This window comes from Chiloscyllium punctatum, chromosome 7 (assembly GCF_047496795.1).
Source record: "Chiloscyllium punctatum isolate Juve2018m chromosome 7, sChiPun1.3, whole genome shotgun sequence".
Taxonomy (NCBI): Eukaryota; Metazoa; Chordata; class Chondrichthyes; order Orectolobiformes; family Hemiscylliidae; genus Chiloscyllium; species Chiloscyllium punctatum.
In genome coordinates this window covers 113,502,126-113,518,045 of record NC_092745.1, presented here as the reverse complement: position 1 = coordinate 113,518,045, position 15,920 = coordinate 113,502,126, and the positions used below count along the sequence as shown (strand labels likewise).

At 41.8% G+C, this 15,920-nt stretch overlaps 1 protein-coding gene and 1 long non-coding RNA gene across 3 annotated transcripts in view; both read left to right on the top strand.

Annotated features, from left to right (window-relative positions):
* LOC140480057 (uncharacterized) overlaps positions 1-2,725 on the top strand; it is a 33,751-nt gene extending 31,026 nt beyond the window's left edge. Inside the window, exon 3 of the long non-coding RNA XR_011961184.1 lies at positions 2,340-2,725. This is a non-coding gene — a long non-coding RNA (uncharacterized lncRNA). The remainder of the gene's footprint in view (positions 1-2,339) is intronic.
* Positions 2,726-11,455: 8,730 nt separating this feature from the next.
* The window catches only part of abcd3a (ATP-binding cassette, sub-family D (ALD), member 3a), a 110,928-nt gene continuing 106,463 nt past the window's right edge, over positions 11,456-15,920 (top strand). Inside the window, exon 1 of one of the 2 annotated variants that reach the window (XM_072574621.1) lies at positions 11,456-11,610. In XM_072574621.1, coding sequence (XP_072430722.1) covers positions 11,501-11,610 — 110 coding nt within the window. In that variant the 5' untranslated portion in view covers positions 11,456-11,500. The remainder of the gene's footprint in view (positions 11,611-15,920) is intronic. The other variant, XM_072574622.1, reaches the window with a different exon arrangement.

Here is a 15,920-nt window from a genome sequence, read left to right as displayed (position 1 = left end):
AGATATGGGCCAAGTGCTGGCAAATGGAACTAGATTAATTTAGGATATCTGTCAGCATGGACGAGTTGGATCAAAGGGTCTGTTTCTGTGTTGTACATCTCTATGACTTTAAGTAACGAGCAGAATAAAGGTATTAGAGTTTTATGGTCTACATGAATTTTAGCAAGGTTTTGACAAGGTCCCGCATGGCAAACTGGTTAAAAAAATGTCTATGGAAATGTAGCAAACTGTAACCAATCTAAATGGTGCCCACGCCAAGGTTTTACACAACTTCTCCAAGTTGTTCACTTCTTACAATGCCAACCAGCAATTAGAGCGGAAACAGGCCATTTGGCCCAACAAGTCCACACCAACCCTCTGAAGTCACCCACCCAGACCCATTTCCCTCTGACTAATGCACTAACACTATGGGCAATTTAGCATCGCCAATTCACCCAACTTGCACATCTTTGGACTGTGGGAGTAAATCGGAGCACCCGAAGGAAACCCACACAGACAGAATGTGCAAACTCCACACAGATAGTCACCTGAGGCTGGAATCGAACCTGGGTCCCTGGTGCTATGAGGCAACAGTGCTAACCACTGACCCACCTTGCTGCAAACATTATGACTTAGATGTTTAGGAAATCAAGGGATTGGAACTTCTGGCCGTGAGCCTCAATGTTGACCAAGCGTGGAGTGCTGTACCAACAAGCGGAAGTGACCAGTTGTAGACCTAGTGGTCCTCCATTTTGCTCGGTCTGACTCCAACTGGTGGAGAGTTTTGCTCTGTGGCTGATTCCGTGCTGTATGATTCTTTGACTCTGTTTCCTATTGACTCTAGTTTCTCTGGGGCTCCTTGTTACTACACTTGGTAAAATGTTGCCATGTTGTGTAGGGCAGTCACTCTCACCTCACCTCTAGAGTTCAGCTCTTTTATTCGCGTTTGGACCAAAGCTGTAAAGATCTCAGGTCCTGAGTGGACCTGACAGCACCCAAACTCAGTATCAATGGGTAAGTATTGCTGAGCAAGTATTGCTTGACAGCTTCGTCGAACATCCTTTCCATCACTTTTCTGATGATTAACAGTAGATGAATGGGGCAATAATTGGCCAGGTTGGATTTGATCTGCTTTTTGTGGCCAGTCATACCTGAATAATTTTCCACATTGCCAGGTAGATGCCAGGGTTGTGTCTGTACTGGAACAGTTTGACTGACTTGTCACTAATTCTGAAGCATAATCTTCATTAATATTGCTGAAATGTTGTTAGGGCCTACAGGCATATCCAGTTCCTTCCACCGTATCTTAATGGCACATGGGAGTGGCTCAATACACCATCTGTTATCTGGGGAAATTCAGGAAAAGGCCAAAATGGACATCCACACTGCATTTTTACTTGATAATGCTTTAGCCTTATCTGGTATTTTGCACTGATATAGATATTTGGAGATGGATATAGGTTTGCTCGCTGAAGGTTCATTTTCAGATGTTTTGTCACCATACTAGGTAACATCTTCAGTGAGCCTCTGGACGAAGCACTGTTGATGGTTCCTACTTTCTATTTCTATGTTTGGGTTTCCTTGGATTGTTGATGTTGTTTCCTGTGGCGATGTCATTTCCTGTTCTTTTTCTCAGGAGGTGGTAAATGGGGTCCAAGTCAATGTGTTTGTTGATAGAGTTCTGATTGGAATACCATGCTTCTAGGAATTCTCATGTGCGTCTCTGTTTGGCTTGTCCTAGGATGGATGTCTTGTCCCAGTCAAAGTGGTGTCCTTCCTTATCTGTATGTAAGGATACAAGTGAGAGAGGGTCATATCGTTTGTGGCTAGTTGATGTTCATATATCCTGGTGGATAGTTTTCTGCCTGTTTGTCCAATGTAGTGTTTGTTACATCTACATCAACTGCATAGGAAAAAATATTTTAAAACTCCACAACTACTTAACTAATTAAATAATAACCAACAACAAACTAATACATAATAACAATACAGCCCAGCCAACAAAACACTTACTCTCAAATATCGAGAGCATTAGTTTTCACATATACATATATTCGCAGTTCCCCCTCTCTGGATATTGGATTTGTAGAGCACAATCATTACGGCTATATAAAAGCTCTTATTAGTGTGACAGACGAATCTGTGTCCAGGTATTCCAGAAAGGGTTGCCATGTCTTATAGAAATTCTTAGTTTTGTTGTGTACCATACATGTGAGAAAATCCAAGAGGATATGCTCTATAACAATCTTCCTCCAACCTGACAGGCCTGGGAGATTTTCGGATACCCAAACTAACAAGATATTCTTTCTTGTGCAGAAAATGAGGATGTTGAAAAGTTTTTTTCTTATGCGCATCTACAGGGAACAAACTGGGCAGACCAAGAAGAAGAGAGATCGGGTCTTTCTCCACCCTTACACCCAAAATCCCTTCCATTGCACCTGCCACAGCAATCCAGTACGTTTGAAGCCTACTGCAGGACCTGAGACAATGGGTAAGAGTGCCTGTACCGACCCTGCACTTGGCACATGTTGAAGATACCCCTGGTTTAAATTTTGACAAATAATCCGGAGCCAAGTGGACTTTGTGGAGAATCTTCAACTGTAAAACATGGATCCTATTGCAAATTGATATCTTTCTTGTGTTTTCCCAAATATCTTCCCAAGCCTCTGAGGAGACCCCAACGCCTAGCTGTCTCCCCCACACTCTGCAGTCGATTGAACTCATCTCAGGGGGTGCCCCCCCCCCCCCAACTGAGCACATAAAGTGCTGACAGAAAGTGCATTCTTAGCACTGAGTGCCTTCCTCTCTATGTCGGATCAGTAGGGATCAGTCAAAAATGTAGTTTTTTAAAAAATAAAATCCCTAACTTGAAAAAATTGAAAGATATCTGTTAGGTAACTTGTATTTCCATGGTAACTGATCAAAGGACATTGTGGTGTCTCTCTCAAATAAATCACCCATGCAAAACACACCCTAGCTGCCCAATGTTTAAATCCTGAATCTATCATCCCCAGTTGAAAACCAGGCATACCCACTATAGGCGTAAGAAAAGATGTTTTGCCAATATTGCCTTCCCTCTGCCAAATTGCCCTCCATGCTTTAACAGTGTTGGTAACTTTTGGGTTATGGCAATATTTCCTAACTGTCCTCATTTTGTCCAAAAACAGCAAGCTAGTAATGGGGCACCCTCCCTGAGAAGTTTCGATATCTAGCCAGCTTGAAAGAGGGTCCCCACAAGCCCAATCATTCTCATTGGATAAAAGCAAGCTTAGTTGATAGTTTTTAATGTCCGGGAGATCCACTCCCCCCAATCTGTGAGGCAATTGCAGTTTAGCTAATTTAATAAGGGGCCGCTTACAATGCCAAATAAAAGAGTCGAAACAGCCGTTCAGTCTCCTGAATATTTGCTTATCAAAAATCAGGGGGAGCATCCGTATAGGGTACAACAAACAGTGGAGAATATTCATCTTAATAAGTGCTATCCAACCTAACCATGAGACTGGAAGCACCTCCCAACTTTGAAGGTCTTGTTTGATTTTGTCGAATAATTGTTCAAAATTAGCTTTGAACAATTGATCAAGAACTGGAATGACAAGTATGCCCAAGTACAGAAAACCTCCTTGTGACCACTTCAATGCAAATCAATATTCGCCCTCAAGACCTAGCACCTTTGTAAGACCACCCATAGGAATAATCCTGTTGGCTGACCCTAAAAATGTTAAGATTGCTTGGTCATACCCCATTGGTGACGACCGCAGCGAGAAGGTCACCCTAGAGTACCTTTACCCATCTTATGAAGTCTTTACCCAAGCCAAACCACCCCACCCCCTCCCCAAAGTATAAAATTCAACTTGGTCAAATGCCTTCTCTGCATCTAGAGAAATCAGCAATCCCTGTATTGACTGTTGTTGACATGCTTGAATTACATTAAGCAGCCTCCTAACATTATTGGAGGATCTGCGGCCCTTTCTGAAGCCCATCTGGTCCTCTTTAACAATAGAAGGTAACGCAGTTTCCAGCCTTAATGCAAAAGGCTTAAAGAGGATTCTGAAGTCCACATTTAAGAATGAAATGGGCCTGCAAGAAGCACAGTCCTCTGAGACCTTCCCTTTTTTAAGAATAAGTGAAATATCAGCCTCTCTCAGAAATGGCGGGAGACAATCATGACTGTGTGAGTCTTTGAGCATGTTGAGCATCGGGTCTGACAATATGTTTATAAATTCCTTATAGCATTCGCTGGCAAGACCATCAAGACCAGGCTCCTTTCCACTCTGAAGCTGTTTCACAGTCTCCTACACCTCAGGCTGGGGCTGTTTTCCCTGGAGCGTCGGAGGCTAAGGGCTGACCTTATAGAGGTTTACAAAATTATGAGGGGCATGGATAGGATAAATAAATGTCTTTTCCCTGGGGTCGGGGAGACCAGAACTAGAGGGCATAGGTTTAGGGTGAGAGGGAAAAGATATAAAAGAGACCTAAGGGGCAACTTTTGCACGGAGGGTGGTACGTGTATGGAATGAGCTGCCAGAGGAAGTGGTGGAAGCTGGTACAATTGCAACATTTAAGAGGCATTTGGATGGGTATATGAATAGGGAGGATTTGGAGGGATATGGGCTGGGTGCTGGCAGGTGGGACTAGATTGGGTTGGGATATCTGGTCGGCATGGACAGATTGGACTGAAAGGTCTGTTTCCATTCTGTACATCTCTATGACTCTATGATCTGATAAGGGGGCATTGAGAAAAGACTCTTGTTCGGGGATCACACCTGGGAGCTCAAGATCCTTGAAAAATGACTCCATTCTGGCCCGCCCCTCCTCACAACCCTCAGATTGGTATAACAGAGTAAAATCTTTGGAATGTCACATTAATCTTTTTGGAATCACGTTAGGTTTCCAGACACTTTCCTAATTGACGTAATGGTTTGAGGGGCACTCCTTTTCCTGGCGAGATATGCTAGGTATTTGCCTGGCTTGTCACCACTCTCATATAACCTTTGCTTTGTGAAAGTAAGTTCCTTCTTTGCTGTCTGTGTTGAGCACAGAATTCAATGCAGACCGCAGCGCTGTAATATTCTGTAGCTTGGCCAACAAGGTTCTGTCAAAGTAAGCCTTCTCGGCTGTCTTCAACCGTGCTTCAAGGAGATGTTGCTGTTTGCCCTTCTACCGCTTCCTACTGGCAGAGTAGGAAATAACTAACCCCTGGCTTCCCAAAGGACGGATGGACACCAAGCCTGAGTTAATGTCTAGGAATGCCCAAAATTCTCAAGAGAAGTACTCCACAAACTTATTATCCTTAAGAACAAAGGGATCCATTTCCAGTGCCTAGGGCCCACTATAATGTCCTTAACTTAACCAACAGGTATACTCGAGCATGATCGGAGATGGTAATATTACCAATCGTACAAGATGCCACCAAGTCCAGGGTTGCCTTGAGGGTCAGGAAAAAAATCAATCTTGGTGTGATGTTGGTGGATTGGAAAAAAATTGCAGGGTGAAGCTGCCTCCAGAGGTCCACCAACCCTAACTCCAAACACAGATCCACTAATTATTTAGGTTGTACAGAGGGTATCAGGGGTTTTTGGGCTACCTATCTACTTTGGGATCTATGAAACAACTGAAATCTCCCTCTATGATATGCCGGGACTCAAGGCTGATCAAATTAGAGAAGGCATCTCCCAGAAATTTGAGGGGATGAGCCGGAGGGCAATAAACATCTAAAACACCATATTCTTCCCTGTTTAGCAGGCTTTGTGAATTACAAACCTCCTGTGTGTGTCTTTAACGGACTCTAGTAACTTAAATGGGAGATTCCTCCCAACCAATATAGCCACCCCCCTACTTCTGGTATTAAAAGATGAAAGGTAAACCCGGTCAAAGCCATTCTGCTGTAGTTTCAAATGCTCCTTATCATCCATGTGTGTCTCCTGTAACAAAGCAATATCCATTTTTTCCTTTCTAAGACTCGAGTGACATCAAGTGACGCCTCTTGATGTTCCAGGTACACCATTTAATCAAGTCATTAGCCATAACCTTTTGCAGTAACATTTAGATTCCAGAGAGGAGGAATTCGAATTACAAATCACCGAGCCTTAGTGTCGCAAGATCCATCAAACATAAAAACAACATAAACTAAAACCACTACAGTCAACAAACCTACAAAGCTATCAAAGATTATATACAATAAAAACCAGAAAACAAACCAACAATGAAGTTCTAAATTGGAGAAAGGCCAATTTGATGGTAAGGACTTTCAAAAGCTGATTGGGGGCAGATGTTCGCAGGTAAAGGGACGGCTGGAAGATGGGAAGCCTTCAGAAATGAGAAAATGAGAATCCAGAGAAAATATATTACTGTTAGGTTGAAAGAAAAGGCTGGTAGGTATAGGGAATGCTGGATGACTAAAGTAATTGAGGGTTTGGTTAAGAAAAAGAAGGAAGCATATGTAAGGTATAGACAGGATAGATCGAATGAATCTTTAGAAGAGTATAAAGGCAGTAGGATATACTTAAGAGGGAAATCAGGAGGGAAAAAAGGGGACATGAGATAACTTTGGCAAATAGAATCAAGGAGAATCCCAAGGGTTTTGACAAATATATTAAGGACAGAAGGGTAACAACGGAGAGAATAGGGCCCCTCAAAGATCAGCAAGGTGGCCTTTGTGTGGAGCTGCAGAAAATGGAGGAGATACTAAACGAGTAATTTGCATCAGTACTTACTGTGGAAAAGGATATGGAAGATATAGAATGTAGGGAAATAGATGGTGACACCTTGAAAAATATCCATATGACAGAGAAGGAAGTGCTGGATGTCTTGAAATGCATAAAGGTGGATAAATCTCCAGGACCTGATCAGGTGTACCGAGAGCTCTGTGGGAAGCGAGGGATGAGTTTCCTGGGCCTGTTGCTGAGATATTTGTATCATCGATAGCCACAGGTGAGGTGCCAGAAGACTGGAGGTTGGCTAACATGATGCCACTGTTTAAGAAGGGTGGTAAGGATAAGCCAGGGAACTACAGACCAGTGAGCCTGACGTCGGTGGTGGGCAAGTTGTTGGAGGGAATCCTGAGGGACAGAGTGTACATGTATTTGGAAAGGCAAGGACTGATTAGGGATAGTCAACATGGCTTTGTGCGTGGGAAATCATGTCTCACAAACTTAATTGCGTTTTTTGAAGAAGTAACAAAGAGGGCTGATGAGGGCAGAGACGTAGATGTGATCTATGTGGACTTCAGTAAGGTGTTCAACAAGGTTCCACATGGGAGATTGGTTAGCAAGGTTAGATCTCATGGAATACATTTTGATACAGAATTGGCTCAAAGGTAGAAGACAGAGGGTGATGGTGGAGGGTGGTTTTTCAGACCAGAGGCCTGTGACCAGTGGAGTGCCACAAGGATCAGTGCTGGGTCCTCCAGTTTTTGTCATTTATATAAATGATTTGGATGCGAGCATAAGAGGTATGGTTAGTAAGTTTGCAGATGACACCAAAATTGGAGGTGCAGTGGACAACGAAGAACCTTACCTCAGATTACAACAGGATTTTGATCAGATGGGCCAATGGGCTGAGAAGTGGCAGATGGAGTATAAATCAGATAAATGCGAGGTGCTACATTTTGGGAAAGCAAATCTTAGCAGGACTTATACATTTAATGATAAGGTCCTAGGGAGTGTTGCTGAACAAAGAGACCTTGGAGTGCAGGTCCGTAGCTCCTTGAAAGTGGAGTTGCAGGTAGACAGGATAGCGAAGGTGGCGTTTGGTATGCTTTCCTTTATTGGTCAGAGTATTGAGTACAGGAGTTGGGGGTCATGTTGTGGCTATACAGGACATTGGTTAGGCTACTGTTGGAATATTGCATGCAATTCTGGTCTCCTTCCTATCGGAAAGATATTATGAAACTTGAACAGGTTCTGAAAAGATTTACAAGGATGATGACAGGGTTAGAGGATTTGAGCTATAGATTAAATAGAGCCGTCGTAAATTGGGCCTTCAGATCCTTCCCTTGGATTCTGGAAGCTTCCACGATTCTCTCCTTATCTCTATAATAAGGAGAAACCGCACCAAGATAGGACAAGAATGTTGGTCTAGACCTGATCTGGTGAGCCCTCTCGATCTTCAAGCCTCTCATTCCAGCCTCCAAGTTAATGAATTTCAACAACTAGTCCTCAATAAATTCCGCTGGCCGCTCACCTTCCTTATCCTTTGGCAAAACCGACAATTCGAACATTTTTTCTCCTTCCCTGGTTCTCGAAGTCATCAACTTGGTCAAGTAAATTGCAGACCTGCTTCTCCAGGGCCTGCATCCTTTCCTTGGAGGAACTGGCATCAGCTTCCACCACTGCATCTCTGTGTTCTACCTCATCTGTCATTTTCTCCAGGTCTCCCAGCTGCTGTTCATGCTTCTGCATCATAATAGAGATCAGGGCCAGCTTCTCCAACATCTCGCAAGATTTCACAGGGTCCTTCACCACGGCCTAGTAAGTAATTGAGTCCGAGAATCCTGTAGGTTGGGCTGCGGGCCTGGCCTCGGATGCTTGTCTTCCCATCTTTGGCATCCCTGGACGGTGTAAACTGAGCTAAAGTATTTTTTAACAGTTTCCTGGGACACCACGACCTTTCCAGAGTCCCAGGATATTGTGGTGGTCTGGGTAGGGCAGGCTAGGCCTTTGTCCTGCTTGCGATGTGGTGTGGAGCTCTGAAATGCAATCTTCCTAGATCGCTGCCATTTTGGATCCCGTCACTGAGCCACTTCTAATGATATCTTGGTGATGGACGTTGAGCCCCTCAACCCAAACTAGATACTGTGTCCTTGCCAAATACAGTGCTTTTGCCAAATGGTGTTCGATAATAAGGAGTACTGATTCATCACTTGAGGGAGAAGAAGGTTGTTAGGTGGTAATCACAGGAGGTTTCCTTGCCCATGTTTGACCTAATACCATGAGATTCAGACTCAGTGTTAAAGTCTCCCAGGATATCTATCTGCCAACTGTCTCCTACTAAACCCTTACCTCAGTGCCTGTCTTGATGGTAGGACAGGAAATAGCTAGGGATGATGATAGCTAGGAGATTATTTCTTTAATGTTTTTGCTTTGAGTATAACTGCATCAGGCTGTTGATGACTCTCCAAATTTTAGCAGAACCCCATAAATGTTCGCAAGACGGTCGACAGAGCTAGGTTTGTCATGGTTTTTGCCGATGACTAGATCAATGCTGTGGTGTCTATCCAGTTTAATTCCTTTTTATAAACTTGTTACAACTGACTGTCTTGCCAGGCTATTTCAGCGATCATTGTGGAAACAATCATGTCGCTGTGGATCTGGAATCCCGTGAAGGCAAGTACAGTGGCTTCCCTTTTTAAAATGATATTAATATGTCAAATTTATTTTAAAGTGACAGTTGATAATGGTTACCTTTCAACTAGTTTTTAATTCTCTACACATGCATTGAATTTAAATTTCACCAGATGCTATAGTGGGATTTGAAACCATGTCGCCAGAGCAATAACCTGGCCTTTGGTTAACCATTCCAGTGCCATTTCCACTGTGTCACATATCTTCTTTTGAGTGATAGGGTTTAAAGAAATTTGCAATTGTGTAATGCCTTCACATAGCACAGTTTTATCTTCTCTGACTTAATGATGAGCGAGTGAAATTCATCATTCACTCTTTATGGAACTCACCTCATTTCAGGTGCATTCATTTTAATTGGAGAAAGTGAGGACTGCAGATGCTGGAGATCAGAGTCAAAGAATATGATGCTGGCAAAACACTGCTGGTCAGGCAGCATCCAAGGAGCAGGAAAATTGACATTTCGGGCATAAGCCCTTCATCAGGATTGAGCCTCATTGTGCTTTTCCAGCATCAGACTCTTTCGCATTGATTTTAATTACATGTTATAAAATAAGTAGACAAATTATTTTCATTTAAGAATACAAAACTCTACACTGACACATCTGGAGGTAGCAAAGTTTACAGCTGATGGATTGCTTATATAAACTGACAAAATCCATCACTCTGTACTTGATTAAAAAAGGCATCCTGATCTAATCCTTTGGAACTGGAAATCCTGATTATATGTTTAAAAAGGTTTTGCTATAGTGGGATTTTCTTTCCTGAGTGTTGAAAATGAAGACACATAAAGAACATTTCAACTGGGATTAAAGAGTAGAAGGATTAGCTTCTGGAATTTGGGGTGGATGCACTTCCTCTAAGAGTTAATCTCTGTTTTGGTCATTCAATTTCTATGGGGAGAAAAATTGTTCCGCTTACCTGGGTGTATTTTTGTTCAGAGTCATGAATTATTTCCTTAAATGTTTGCCATTGCTTGCTTCACTGTCATTCCTTCTAATCTATCAGTCCGGTTCACTGTTTCCTTTGCTCTGAATAAAGCCTCTGTGTGGGCAATCTTGAGTTGGGCATTCTGACGACATTTACTATCCATCACAGCTGATGTGACAGCGTCATAACCTTCGTACATGACTTGGAGGAAACTGGACATTTCAGCTCACCTGATGGGCTGTGTGGTTAGCACAGTCCTGAAGAAGGGTTATATCTGAAATGTTGACTTCTTCATCTCCTGATCTGCCTGGCTTGCTGTGTTCTTCTAGGCTCCTGTTTGTCTACTTTAGATTCCACCATATGCAGTTTTTTTTTGTCTCAGACAAGCTTATACCATTTCAAAAGGATGCCCACTTTGAAGAAATGCTTTGCCTCACTCAGAGGTGAACTCTGTGAGTTCCTTTCTCACTATCACTCTGCTGTGACTTCTTCAGTCCTTCGACCACACTGAAACAACAACCTCTTGACCTTCCTCAGCTCCTGTTTTCACAACCATCTCATCCCTCAAGGCCTACAGGTACATTTTAAACCCCCAAAATTTGGACCCACCTTCCATGCTCCATACTTAGAATTCCCTCAATCCCTTCACAAACAATTCTCTCTCCGGATTCTCCAGTCAACCCTCTGTGCAATGCACCGGCACCTCAATTCCCTCTCCTCATCCCTCCCCCAGCTCAGGACTCTCTTTCCCAAACTTGTGCAGGGATCCTGAAGAACAGTTATACCAGAAAGACTAACTTCTCCACCTCCTAATGCTGCCTGACTTGTTGTGTTCCTCCAGCCTCCTGTTTGTCTGGCGCGCGGTAGCTTCATCGTTACACCAAATTACGGGCTTGAATGCGCCATCACGTTCGGAAGGCAGGGTCCACCTGAAAAAAAATCTTGAGCACACAATAAATCTTTCAGCAAAGTTAACAAGTCAGCTTGAGAGTACGAACTCGGGCGTTTAATGCATATGTAAAGTGGAAACTGCATCAGATTTAGGAATGCAAAGGTTTTGATGAGAAGAATAATCCATGGATAGGAACAAGTTACCTAGGTGACCTCTTGCTCAGTACTTGTGACAGTCCCTGCAGCGTTGACCATGCCCCCGGCTGCCTGGGAGATGTTGATTGACAGTTAAAGTGACGTCTGTCCCGGCAGCGCTTGCGCTGCTAGACCGGTTTCTCTCTGTTGCCGCTACTATTCCCGCAATGGCGGTCCTCAGCAAATTACTGACTCCCAAACACTCTGCGTTCGGAGCGGCAGCTGTCTTTGTACTCTTTGCATTGAGTAGAAGACGGGGCAAAGGCACATCGCACAGGTACAGAATCACTCTGACTATTCGAAAGCCGGGTTCACTGTAGTGTGTGTTGTGTGTTGCTCGAGGCCGAGGATTTAAAAATGGCCTAGCCACTTCAATCTGGAAAGAATGGAGTGACAAAAGCTGACGAACATGACAGTACATTGAAGGAAAAGGTCGGCTCCACGATCCGTTATAATGTTGTCATATTCGTTGTGCGATTTGTTTTACTACATTGGTGGTGGCGGTATTGCTTTGATGCTGAAACTACTGTTAGAATCAACCTTTTTAAAACACTATTTTAATTAATTTTCCCTAAGGATTTTACCAAGAATTGAGAAAACTGTCATTTACAATCTTTGTTCGCGATTGATGAAAATGTAATGCTTTTTAACACTTAAACCTTGTCGGCAATTTAGAGGTGCAACTACTCAGCTTTGTTGTTAATTCATAGAGTTTAGAGAACAATGTTGCAACTCTTCACATTTGGTTATTGATTGATTAGTTAGCTGTGATTGTTAACTTTATTTCATGGCATGTGGTATTGCTAATATGAACAACATTTGTTGCCCATTCCTAATTGCCCTTGATTTTTGTGGCTCACTGGAGCATCGCAAAAGTTGAGTCAACCACATTATTATTGGTCTGGTATGTCTTGAAGGCCAAAATAACGACCGCAGATTTTCTTCCCAACAGCACACCCAATGAACCAGATGAGTTTTTGCAACAGTGGAGTTGTGAAATTTTGCTTTTATTGCTAAGTTTGAGCATCTGTGTGAGTTCTAGTCGAGTGACATTGTCATTACACCACCAACTTCCCTTGTGATTATTGGTTGAATACTTGTTCTGAGTTCAGGACCCAATGCCCTGATTCAGCATTGTGGTGTTTGAAACATGATCTAATTTTTGATTAGCTGGCCAAGGGTGCATGTTCGTTGAAATAAAATCAAGAACTGCGGATGCTAGACATCTGGAACAAAAACAGAAATATTGACGTGAAACATCCACTGTTTTCTCTCGACAGAATCTGCCAGACCTACTAAGTTGCTCCAGTAACTTCTGTTTTTGTTGCATGCTCACTGGACACTTAAGATGGCAGGCATCTCTTAGCTTTAGGATCAACAGGAGGCCCTCCAGCACAGATATTGGCAAATGCTGGTATCTCCAATGTAGGTAGGAGAAGGAAAGGTCACCTCAAGATGGGAGTGTCAGCTGAAGACACTTCCAAACGTTTTAATATTTATTTAGGCAATGAATTTAAAAAAAACTCTTCGGCTCTGCTCTGGGGCTTTTGCCAACTATTTTAAATTTGTATTATCCAGTTACTGACTCTCCTGCCAGTTCTGGTAAGCACTTGGTCAGGTCCTGTGGTAGAAGTAAGTATAATGAGAACATTGAAAAGATCTTTGGACAAGTACATGAATAGGAAAGGTTTAGAGGGATATGGGCCAAATGCAGGCAAATGGGATGAGTTCAGTTTAGGAAACCTGGTCGTGCTGTATGACTCTACAAATGTTATTTGTGCTGTAGTGCCCTTCTGGGGCTTGAAAAACAGCTTAACCTTTGTATTATGGCCTTTTTTCTGAGATTCCTGCTGTGTAAACATATTGATATTAAAAAAAACACCTGTTTGGACGTACTATGATATCCGTCATAACCTGAGGTAGGACTTGAATCCAGATTTTCTAGAACAGTAGTATATATGAGTATTTTAGCAAGTTATCATTTCATAAAGTCAGGTGTTTTGGAGGCTGGAAATAAATTAGTAACTGGAAGGATTGTGAGCATAAGCTTGTCTAGAATTAAGTGTTTGAGGTGAAAATAATTTCAACCCTTATTTCAGTTTTACCTATCGCCAAGTGCACTTACTTCCATCATCAGCTTCTAAGCCACCCACACTGATGTCTAAAATCTCATTTAAAATGGTAATATCTCGAATTGATATTTCATAATGGCCAATGTGCCATGTTCCAAACCTCCTCCTCAAGTTTCTGCCTGAAGCAGGCCCTTGGCACATAATCGGTTAAGGATGGCAAGTTGCAGTCATTTATTTTGATTACGAACAGAACGCAAAGTCGGATCCCTGGTCCACCTCAGCCAGAATGGGATAAAACTCCCTGTTGTTGGCATTTATCTGATCCATTTGCTAGTTGTTTAGTCAATTGAGCTAAGTGACCCCAGCCCCTTAACCAATAATTCTTTCATATTCTGTCACCCACATGTAGTCCCATATCTATCCGACTTTAGCATCACACCTCACCTTACTGACAAGTTTTGTGCTCCAGTGCCTCTTCATTTGTATTGCAGCAAGGCTGCATGAATTGGAATTTCATGTGGCAATAGAAATTTTCAAAAGTCAAAAGTAGCATTAGTATAAATGTACCAATGCAGAATTATACATCTTTAAAGATTTCTCTGAATTTTATTTAGACAACAAAAAAAATTGGGATTTCACAGTTGTACAGGATGAAAACAGTGGCCCATCTGCCTGTGCTGATCGATTAGAAGAATCCTGTTCTTTCCCCATTGTATTTTCTTTCCATTCTTAAGTATATATCCAGTGACCTTTTGTTAATTTCTCTTGAATTGGCTTCAAGTACCCTTTCAGGTGTTTTTTTAATTTAAATTTGTACCCTCCAGTTATTGACTCTCCTGCCAATGAACACACTGAATCTCTCTTGATTTATTCTATCCAATTCCCTTTTTTTTACCTCATCTATTAAAACTCCTGTTCACCTTGTCTGCTCTAAGATGAGCAATTCTACCATCTTTAGTCTCTCCATAAAACTGAAGTACCTCATCCCTGATACCATTCTAGTAAATCTCCTGTTTTATGTTCTCCACAACCTTATCATTATCACTATTATGCGGAATGCAGAATTAAAAATATCATCCCAGTTGAGCCTGAATCAGTGATTTTCAAAGGTTTAGCACAAACTTCCTTGCTTCTATAATGTCACTTTTTTTATAAAGTCAGTCATCCTGAATATGTTTTTGTAACAATTTTCTCAACTTGTCTGTAGACATATTAAATGTTTTTATATGAATCCTCACATCTGTCTGTTTCAGTAGCTGCTTAAAATGTTGCCATTTGGTTATCCTTGTTCTTTGCACAACAAAAAAAGGCATCCTTTTACACTTTGTCTTGTCCAACTGTCCACCAATTTTTATGCAGCTGTCAAGTTTCCTACTATTGCCGTCACTAATTATAACACTTCCACATTTTGTGTCAATTGAGAATTTTGAAATTATGCCACCTTTACGGGCATAAGACCACTGAGTCACATCACTGCAAACCTCCATCTGAAAGAAACTACTCTCTGATTTCTGTAACAAACAACTTTGTGTCCACACAAACATTATCCAAATAATCCCATATCTTCAATTTTACTAATAAGTCTGTGATGTGATTCTTCATCAAATGCTTTTGGAAATCCACGTATGTAATTTTAACTTATTTCCCATCATTAGCCCTCTCTGTTTCATAATCAAAAAGTTTAAAGCTTCTTTGCGATCAACATTAGGCTGTTTGACCCGGTACTGTTCCTGCCCTTTTATGACAAAGCATGTACCATTTTCAAACTTTGATCCTCTGGCACCGTTCCTATTTCCAAGAAAGATTGGAAAAACTTCAGCGAGAACCACACTTGTTTCAATTTCCCCAGATCACACGTGCAGCATCTTTTTGTGGACAGATTCAACAAACAATCCAACAATGTCCTTTGCCTCCACAAGATTATTATTAGTTTTCTTAATGCATCACCAGATGTGTAACATCCATCAATTATAGGTCAACGGCTAAGTGCCACGTTGTTTTATGTCTGCCAAAGCCAGTGTTTACATAATTGATCATATTCCAATAGAAGGCTAGTGTTATGATCTGCCAGTGACCGTTGGTATGACTTTGCAAAATCTCCACAAACATTTATGAAAGGACAGTCAAAGGGATCAGGAACAGTGAAATGCTGTTACTGATTACCTATATAACATAATACAGTGGTTTCATTGTGTTTTCATTGTTTAGCAAATTTTGGTTTGAGGAAAAATTCACTTTTAACTTTCACGCACTGTTCATGTAAGAATGGGAAATGGAAACTAACAAAACTTCATCCTTCAGTGTAAATTCACTTTGAGTGGGTAAAGGTTTTCCCCTCCTGTAACATATGCTGCATTTCTGTCTATTCTGTACTAATTACAGGAAGTATGACAGCCATACACTTTATGGCTCTTGTGATCAATGCAACAGGAGGGAAAAAAAAGAGGAAAACATGCAGTAGATGCAAAGTTAACACTGTCTCCTGTGATTTATCAAGATATTTGCACTTATGGAA